At 39.4% G+C, this 10,573-nt stretch overlaps 1 protein-coding gene across 1 annotated transcript; it reads left to right on the top strand.

The window, feature by feature from the left end:
- The first annotated feature begins 6,443 nt into the window (after positions 1-6,443).
- On the top strand, positions 6,444-9,976 carry LOC143488949 (melanocortin receptor 4-like). The gene is made up of 2 exons (XM_076987958.1): positions 6,444-8,149; positions 9,540-9,976. The coding sequence occupies exon 1, from the start codon at positions 7,123-7,125 to the stop codon at positions 8,137-8,139; it is 1,017 nt and encodes a 338-aa protein (XP_076844073.1). The 5' UTR covers positions 6,444-7,122; the 3' UTR covers positions 8,140-8,149; positions 9,540-9,976.
- Positions 9,977-10,573: the final 597 nt, after the last annotated feature.

The raw sequence follows: 10,573 nt of genomic DNA, 5'->3' as shown, positions 1-10,573 counted from the left end.
GGTTTTCAACCTAGACTTAAAGATTGTTACTGTGTCAGAGTCCTGGACGCATTTAGGAAGATCATTCCAAAGCTGGGGGGCCTTACAAGAAAAGGCTCTTCCCCCTGCTGTTACCTTGTTAATTTTTGGAACTAATAAAAGACCAGCACCCTGTGATCTTAGTGGACGTGGGGGTTCATAATAGGAAATAAGTTCCTGAAGGTATTCAGGAGCAAGCCCGTGCAATGCTTTATAAGTTAATAAAAGAATTTTAAAGTCAAAACGGAATTTAACTGGGAGCCAATGCAGGGCTGATAGGACTGGACTGATATGCTGAAATTTTCTAGTTCTGGTCAGAACCCTGGCTGCGGCATTTTGAACTATTTGAAGTTTATTTAAATTCCTATTTGAACATCCTGACTGTCACGGTGACGGCTCCGGACCCTTCCCTGTGGGCGTGTCATGACGTCGTCTGCGTGCTGTTATGTGCAATGTTATGTGCAATGTTGCGGAGATGTAGAAAAGCTATCCTAGTAGTATTATCTATGTATTTATCAAATGATAGGTCAGAGTCGAGTATGACGCCTAGGTTTTTGGCTACTGTGCCAGGTGTAATGGGGTAGTCTGCGAGATTAAGCATTAGATCTGGAATTTTCTGTTTTGAGGATGAGAACTTCTGTTTTGTCCTCATTAAGTTGGAGGAAGTTTAGGGACATCCAGCATTTAATATCTCTTACACAGGCCTCAATTTTTCCTAAACTGAGCTTGTCATCAGGTTTGGCTGATATGTAAAGTTGAGTGTCATCTGCATAGCAGTGAAAATTGACACCATGTTTGTTTATAACTGTGCCCAATGGTAGCATATATAATGTAAATAATAGTGGTCCTAAAATGAAGCCTTGCGGGACCCCATATTTAACTTTTGTACGCTTAGATGGAATATTATTGAGCTCTACAAACTGATAGCGATTTGTTAGGTAAGAATAAAACCATGAAAGGGCTGTGCCTGAGACTCCAACCCAGCGTTCTAACGTTTCTAGCAGGATCCTATGATCAATTGTGTCGAAAGCTGCACTAAGATCAAGAAGCACTAACAGTGATACATAGCCTTGATCTGAAGCAAGGAGGAGATCATTTGTTACTTTAACTAATGCTGTTTCAGTACTGTGATGGGGCCTAAAACCAGATTGGAATTTTTCAAATATGTGATTCCTATGCAGATATAGGCATAATTGCTGGGCAACAGCTTTTTCTATGATCTTAGATATAAATGATGTGTTTGAAATAGGTCTATAATTAGATAGTACAGTCGGATCAAGATTTGGTTTCTTGATCAGAGGTTTAATAACTGCTAATTTACATGATTTGGGCATGTGACCTATTGTAATGGATGAGTTAACTATAGTTAGAAGAGGTTCAGTTACCGCTGGTAATACCTCTTTTAATAACTTTGAGGGAACCGAGTCTAGTGTGCAGGTAGCACAATTTAAGGAAGAAATTATTTTCTCTAATTCTGATTGTGGAAGTGGATGAAAAGCATCAAGTTTGTAATTTAAATCAATATCAACCAAACCAGATGACATACCCGTTGTATTGCTAATAAAAGGTTTTATATTTTTTCTAATATTCTCTATTTTATTATCAAAGAAATCTATAAATACATTACTAGTGAGGTTTACTGGAATCTGAGGTTCTGCGCCTGCTTGATTTTTTGTAAGTTTGGAAATAGTATTAAAAAGAAATCTAGGATTGTTTTTATTTTTCTCTATCAGTGAGGCTAGGTATGCTGAGCGTGCTTTAGTGAGTGCCCGTTTGTAGTCAATAATGCTATCCTTCCAGGCACAGTGGAATACTTCCAACTTTGTAGATCGCCATTTACACTCTAATTTACGTGCTATTTGTTTTAAGTTTCTAGTTTGGTCGGTGTACCACGGGGCGAGCTTTTTAGATCTAGTCTTTTTATATTTGAGTGGAGCTACTATATCTAGAGCTTATCTGCAGGTATTCTCTATGCAGCTGGTTAGATTATCTAACTCTCCTGGATCGGATGGCGAGTGGTCTAGAGCAGTTAAATCAGGGAGGGCTTCAATAAACTGTGTTGCTGTTAATGAATTTATTGAGCGCTTTATACACTGCCGAGGAGACGGGCGGGCATTTATGTTAAGATGAATCTCAAATTGGACTAAATAGTCATCAGAGATAGCTACGGTTTGCGGGAGTATATTTATATTATCTACGTCGATACCCAGCGTTAAGATTAAATCTAGGGTATGATTTTGATAATGTGTAGGTCCTACTACGTTTTGTATAATGCCGACAGAGTTTAATATAGAAGTAAAAGCCCTTGTCAGTGGATCGTCCGCATTATCAAAATGTACGTTAAAGTCTCCTACCATTATTATTTTGTCACTACTTACTGCTAAATTTGCTGCAATATCGGTGAAATCTTTTAAGAAATCTGAGTAAGGCCCTGGTGGTCTATATACATTTGTTAGGGAAAATGCACTTTTATTTACGGATGGACTAATTACATTAATAGACTGCATCTCAAATGAGTTTTAGATATCTAAGGGATCTGTTACTCCTCACTAGCCTGGGCAGCGGTCCGCTCGCATTAGTATATCATATAGTAACGCACCGCTTTTAATGACCAGTAACGTAAATGGCGTTGTAACGACAGGAAAAGTAACTAATTATATTATCCCGTTACTGACAAAATTACGCCGTTACCTAACTCCGTTAAAAATAACGCAACACTGCAGGACACACAGGGGACATACATGGAACTTACATGGGACACACTGTGGGCAAACGAGAATATACACGACACACAGGGTATACACACATGGGACACAAGTATTCACAACAAATCACTCAAACCCCTAAGTAAGGCAGCCTTAGAGACACCTGAAATATCCCCAAATGTTTACTACCTTTATATCTTCAACCACAGTACAGTTACTCCCTGAAATGTCCTTCATATTGATTTAAAGCTTCTCAGGTCCAAACGCACTTTGACTGCACAGCTGATCAAAGACCACTATTCAAATGTTTTGTTTCCTTGGAAACCTTTTAGAGTAGGCAATAGTTACCTGGCATTTAAGTGTTAACTGTTAATAATGAATGATAAACTATTAGAAATCCAGAACATATATACAGTTATTAATGTTTTTTAAACAGTTAACTGTTAGAAATGTGCAAAACACTGTCTAGTGTGGCTGAAAGTAGAGTTGATCAGAAACTGCACAAATCCCCTGACGCACACTGCCCTGGGTGGGTTCAGGCTGCGTTTGGTCATTTAATCTGTTCTGCTTTTTTGTTCTGTTTTGTTTTTCAGAGCACTTTTTTGGTTCTGTTTTGCTTTTTTATCAGAAACTACAATCAGCCTCCTGTTTGGTCAGCTGGCCTTGAAGAATTGAGCATAGTCCCAAATTATTCAGATGTAAACAGTTTGACTGGCAAGATGACAACATGTAGCCCAAACCTCAGTGCATTTATGTGCAGGACAGGACCAGTTAAAGGACAGGACCAGTTACAAGCAGGGTGCGAATTATACAATGATAATTGGGGGGGTCAAGTTTTTTTCAGGGTGTAAATTTCACTGCATTTTTTTTGTAGTATTTAACATTATATGTGAGAAGTACATTTAAATGTTTTGACCCCCCCCCCCCCAAATTATTGGTTTTGCCCCTTTAGGGGGGTTGATGCCTTAAACGGGGGGGTCTGACCCCCCCAATCCCCCCCATAATTCGAACCCTGGTTACAAGTCAATTCTACTGAGTGCCAGTGCTAAACCAGTTCTGACTTTTTATATTGTCTTTGTATCCAATCTCAAACACCATCTTTAGTCAGGACTATTCAGTGTTTTAACCAGTTAAAACTCCAGCCTTTTATTGTTTTTGTTTTCTGCCCAAAATTCGCATACCCAAATCTTGAAGCTTTCTAATCAAGCAGTACACAGACTGGAGGCAAAATGTATGATGTATTTGTACTCAAAGCCTTCAAGGTTTCATGAGAGAACACTTTTATATACATACATGAATGTGCAATGGTCAAAATATAATGGAAACATTTAAGCTACTCTGTTTCCCCATCTTAAATTATTTTGCTGCCGTTGATCCTGAATGTTTTTTTCATATCAAATTTATCTAGCGGATACAGTTTGCTAATTTGTTCTCAGCTATGACGGTTTTTAGTTGTGCACAATTATTATATAACTAAATTTAAATGTTTTCATTTTTACTTCAGTTTTAAAGTATAATTTAACAAACAGCTAACATAAAATAACAGTTAACAATGGCAACAAAACAATTCCGGCCCTTCTAAACTATTCAATGATGAATGTAGCCATCTCTGAATATAACCAGAGGTTCTCTTCACTGACCTATGTGAGGCTTCCATTTATTGATTTTGTCAGTTTCCTGATCTGATCTGAAAGTGATTGTTTTCCCTCGCTGTATATCTCAATCTGACTTTGAATGTGAAAGTCGAAGTCAAACTTGGAACAACCCAAAAGTTCTCAATAGGATTCAGGTCAGGTGAGGGAGGTGAGGTCTTCGTTCTGCCGTCTTTAATGCCTTTGTTTTATATCCCAGCAGTGGAGACCTTGATGTATGTGATGGAGCATCATCCTGCATAAAGATCATAACCTACATGTCTTTCTCTACCACTGCTTGAAGAAAGTACATTCTAAGAAGTGTCTTCTAGAAGTGGTAGTATGTTTGAGAGTTGATTCATCAATCTTTATCTATTTATCTGGGGGTTTAAGTCTATCTTCAACCCCTTAAAGGGTCCAACCAGCCACCAGTCCAGACTAGTACTAGTCTTCCATGCAATGGTGCCTCACCTAAACTGAACCAGACACAGGTCCTTCCATCTGGTCCATCTAGGTCAGGGGGGCCAGTGTTGGGCTCTGTCCAGTCCATCAGTGAGTCGAGGATTTGAATCTGGTGTGTTTAAATACGTCATTCTCCAAAACCCACAAGACTCCGCCCCCTCAGAACATGGTTTGACATTGTGCTACATTGTGCTACTAGTATTACATAATTCCCTCATTACATCATGTTATATTGGTTAATGTTGACATTTTGTAACCTTTCACTGTTCAGTCTCACTCGGTTAAATATTTTTGGCCCATTTCCCTGATATAGAGAAACTACCTCAGAATTATGCACAACTTTTACAGGGAGTCAGTAATTCTATTTATTTATTTATTTATTGTGCCCCACCTCCACCCCCTCATCTTTGGAGAACAACTTTTTATGTACGGATCAAATGATAACAAATCTGTATAATACAGTACAATAGTGATAACAATAATTCGGTTAGATGGACCATACAGGAGAAGAGAGATAAGAGGAGGAGAGAAAATAGGAGGAGAGAAAAGAGGGGGGGAGAAAGTAAAAAGGGAAAAGACAGTGATAAGGGAGTCAGTCAATTTAAACCTCACCCTCCCACAGTAAACAAGCATAATTATACCCAGTCAGCAGTAGGGGTTATGTGGCTAAGAGCTGGATAATATGCATAGAAATAATGATCAAATCACTTGCCTAATAATTGTGCGTGCAGGGTGGACTTGCAAAAACAAAAACAGTTGGGTGGTTGGTTAGAGGAACCAACAGGTTGATATATATTAGTAGGTTACTAATTGCAGAGATGATATGCTCCATGTTGTTTTATCAGTGTGCTTCAAAAAGAACTAAAAACTGTTTCCATCACACTTTCTCTCTCTCTCATTCTTAATAAGGGTTATATACTATTAATGTGACTTAGATGTGACATAGAATAAAGGATGTAAACACATTGGTATATAATTCTCCCTATACCATAATCAGGACGTTTTAAAGTGCTACAGTGGTGTGTTCAAGTCAGTGTGTGGATACAGAGCTCCTCTGAAGAAAACAGCAATACTCATTTTAGAAAGTGTAGTTTTTCAGATATTAAATATATAACTAATAATTCTATTTATCAAGCCAGACGTTAAAGACTCTTTTGCATATAATTCATGGTTGATGTCATACAATTTCACAGCAAAGTACCTAAACGTCTGACTTCCTGAATGCTGCATCTGTTAAGGTTTCAGTAATTTGTTGCTATAAATAATGTGCACTTATGTGTATATTGTTCTGGTGATCTTTTAGATTTTTACCTGATCGTTCTTTTTCTTTTTTGCTACCCCTCTGACTGCGGCAATATACTACAATGGCAGAGACACACCACTGAGACAGGATCAGCGGTGAGATCTCATGAATAACCAAATGCACCTGATTTATTATTCATGATATTCTTTGATAACAAAGCTTTGATAACACCCACATTCCTCTCACTCCACCCCCTGCCATCACTCAATTGGTTGAGCAGTGCAAACAGAGGTGGAACTAAGCTTCCGAGCGGAGGAGTTCAGGCTGCTGATGCAGTTTCATTCGTGAGCAGTGTGTCTGCAGCAGTGTGTGCCCTCCGTGCACGAACGCAGCATCTGACTGACGCTCTGTGACACACTCAGGGATGTACTGTGGCTGTGGAGACGCAGCTGCACTCTCTTCATCTACCTGCTGCCAGGCTCCTGAGCACTGACTTCTCTTTCGCTTGATGTCTGTTTTTTTTTGTTTGTTTTTTTAGATTTTACTTCTTATTTCTATTTTTTCCTGTCAATGGGAATGCAGTGAACTTTTTGCTTGACCATTCTAGCTTTGCAGCTGTGGGTTTCAATTCTTTTTTTCTCCTCCTTAATTAATCTTCTTTTTTGGTCCTGTTTGGGTATCATCACATCCCTACTGACTTTCAACTATTATTCATTGCCACTGTTTTACATTTCAATTTTTTTTCCCCTGCTTAAAAAAAATTGTATATATATTCTCTTTACATGTTTGTTCTTCTCCGCTGCCTTGTGTCTTTCTCTTGTGGGCTGGAGAATTTGAATTCTGACCTTAAGGTAATGTAGCAGGTGTGGAGGAAATTGACTGTGACTCTGACCAGAAACAGAGGAGGATTCATCACAATCTTCAGAATCATCCTTCACAAAATTTGGATTCTGACAACAGCCAGTCAACCCTGGATATGTAACGCATCAGAGCCCCTGGGACGATTATCTAGAGGTACCTCAGATTGGAACTATGTAGGACAGCCTCAAAAGAGATATCAGAAATGAACACCACACTGCACCATGGACTTATCCAAAGTTACAAAGCCAGGAATCACAGCGTTGCTTTGATACCTGTCCACAGAGTCCCCCATGGAGTTAAGGACTCACTACCCTCTACAGAGGGCTGTAACAAACAGCTGCTAATCTCCAACGAGGTCTTTCTTACCCTGGGCATCATCAGTCTGCTGGAGAACATCCTTGTTGTAGCAGCCATCGCCAAAAACAAGAACCTGCACTCCCCCATGTATTTCTTCATCTGCAGCCTGGCTGTAGCAGACATGTTGGTGAGCGTCTCCAACGTTTCAGAGACCGTTGTCATTGCCTTGATTAATGGCGGCCATGTATCTATCCCAGCTGGGACCATCCGCAGCATGGACAACGTTTTTGATTCTATGATCTGCAGTTCACTGTTGGCCTCCATCTGCAGCCTACTTGCCATCGCCATAGACCGCTACATCACCATCTTCTATGCCCTCCGTTACCATCACATCGTGACGGCCCGTCGCACGCTGGCTGTCATCAGCTGCATCTGGGCATGCTGCAGTGTGTCTGGTGTGCTCTTCATCGTGTACTCGGAGAGCACCACTGTGCTCATCTGCCTCATTAGCATGTTTTTCTCCATGCTGGCACTCATGGCCTCCCTCTACATCCACATGTTTCTGCTCGCACGGCTGCACATCAAACGCATCGCCGCCCTGCCGGGTCGCGCCCCCGTGCGCCAGCAGGCCAACATGAAGGGTGCGGTGACGCTCACTATCCTGCTGGGGGTGCTGGTGGTGTGCTGGGCGCCCTTCCTTCTTCACCTCATCCTCATGATCTCCTGCCCCAGAAACCCCTACTGTGCCTGTTTCATGTCCCACTTCAACATGTACCTCATCTTGATCATGTGCAACTCTGTCATCGATCCGCTCATATATGCCTTCAGGAGCCATGAGATGAGGAAGACCTTCAAGGAGATAGTGTGTTGCTGGTACAGCCTGCCAAACGTCTGCCTATCTGAGCCGTCTGAATCATGCTAACATCCTGTAGGTGAGAACAAGCCATGCTCTTAATTGTGGAAGCAGTGATGCGCTCAGCATGTAAATCATTTTTCCTAAGTCACACTCTAAACATTGCTCTGCTGTAGCCACAGTTAATACGCAGATGTACTTAGAATGTACCTTTAATCCCGTAACATTAATGTCATAGTTTTTCAGTGAATATGTGTTCCATAGCCTACAGTCTGGGTGCATTTCTGCCTCAAAAATATCTAATATCTAAATATCTAACTTTAAAAGTAACGGCTTTCAAAGAGGTTATAGTATAGAAAAAAAATACTTAAAATAAATAATGCTTGTGATGAAGAGTGTGTACAGGCTGGCCATTTTTATACATTTTAAAACTATAATAGTATGACTGGATTTCACATAAGCAACAATGAGCTTAAAGTTGTAAAAGCAGGGAAAGATTAATACTAGAAAGGAAAGTGAATCATTTGACTGACATTACTGAGCTTATTGTACTTTCAGTATTGTATTTTGCATGAGCTGAACTCATGGGTGCAAATGTAGAAATAGCTTGAAATATCCCTGGGTGGTTTTCCTGGGGGAGTTATGTGTATATATCCTTCAGCACTGTGGCACAGATAGTAAACAAGCAGACTACACAGCTGCAGTCCCTCTGAGAAGCTACTCAGGCTGACACTGGGCATATCCATTACACACAGAAGTTATTTTTCAAAGATGTAATTTATTCTGTACATGGATTTTTCAATGCACTGCGTACATAAAATGCCAAATTTGTTCAGAAAATACATACTTTGATTACAATGTATGCTATTTCAGCCTTAAAACTGCTCCTCTGTGAAATCAAACTAATTGAATTTATTTTGTCTTGGCACAAAACTATTTTAATAAAAAACATTGCTCATAACAGACAGGTGATATCTACTTATGGTCTGCTGAATTCCTCTGATTCAGTAATGTGTCATTTGTTGATGTAAAGGTTTTGAGTGACTAATCCATTGTTAAGAGAGGTTCCCTGTGGCATCTTTTAATGGCAAAACTTCATACAGTTTCATACACAGCATTTTAAACACGACAGACGAAAATGACGTTATATTTGTAGAGCCTACATTAGGTGTGTCATTGGAGAGGTGATGCTGATCTGACAGTTTTGTGTGTGTGTGTGTGTGTGTGTGTGTGTGTGTGTGTGTGTGTGTGTGTGTGTGTGTGTGTGTGTGTATGTGTGTGTGTAAAAAATTTGACACTTTAAATAGAGGATGAGGGAGGTTGACACATAATTTAACAAAATATATATAAATATATAAAAATATAATTATACATAATGCCCTGGGGCAAAATAATATATTATATTTAACTATTAACTATATTTAAGTAACACTACTATTCTGAACAGGTTATGCCTTCTGTCTTTTCAGGCACAAACTATCAAAGGACTAACAGTACAGGGATAACTCTGTCCATCAGGCAAATACTACAAGCTAAAGACTACAGGCTAAAGTCTACAAGCTAAAGACTACAAGCTAAAGACTACAGGCTGAATACTACAGGCTAAACACTAGCCAAAGTCCACAGGGCAATTTTGAAGTTTGGATGACACAACAATGTACTATACCCACAATGTGGCCAAATGACAGATCACTAAAATTACCCAAGCAGCAATCTTACTTCAAGGGAAAAATTAAATATGTTTTGCACATTGCATAACAACAAAAATAATAACCAGTAAGTTTAGTTCCCAGAATATTGCCCATATGATGAATTTTACCCAATGATGAACATTTTCCATATTTCCGCATGTCACCTTCAATTTATTTTCCAGTTCCTTTGAACAAGATGTTGCACAATAAAAGCTCCAAACTGAATCAATATTATGCACTGTTGTGGTGTTTTATGGATCAGAACTGAATAACCCCAATGGGAAACCTGTACCACATGTTTTCCATGGTGATTAATGATGGTATTAATCCCTAGCTCTCTCATGTTATCAATTCAGAATCACAGATGTTTCCTGTCAGGTTTTCTGCTTTTCAGCACTTTCAAGTGCTAAATTGTCACTAACTCTTAAAGCATGATAACAAAGAGCAAGTAGAGAGTTCACAGCCCACTTTGGCTCCTTTAGGGCTGATGGGAGCAATGCACAGCACCAAACGACAGGATCTGCAGAGAGAATGGAAAACAGGTGTGTGATTAGTTGGCAGGAGATTGTGAACGGTGATGTGCTACACTGAAGGGCTGGGAAAAGAAAATATATTTAATTTTACATGAATTAACTTCTTTATCATTTATACATACTGTTATGTGAGAATTGACTCACTACCTTACGTTATTATGTCCAAATTTTATCTAAATGCTACGACGTTATTACATGTTATTACATTTTATGTCATTTGTGCATGTCATAAAGTACACCTGACAAGATTCATTCTGTACATTCTTCAATAAGTTCTAT

This window comes from Brachyhypopomus gauderio, unplaced genomic scaffold (genome assembly GCF_052324685.1).
Source record: "Brachyhypopomus gauderio isolate BG-103 unplaced genomic scaffold, BGAUD_0.2 sc57, whole genome shotgun sequence".
Taxonomy (NCBI): domain Eukaryota; kingdom Metazoa; phylum Chordata; class Actinopteri; order Gymnotiformes; family Hypopomidae; genus Brachyhypopomus; species Brachyhypopomus gauderio.
Note: the sequence above shows the minus strand (reverse complement) of the source record. Positions and strands in the feature narration are given on the sequence as shown.

What these genes read in the sequence shown, in the direction of transcription:
- LOC143488949 (XM_076987958.1), top strand. Translation starts at nt 7,123, where the DNA reads ATGAACACCACACTGCACCATGGACTTATCCAAAGTTACAAAGCCAGG.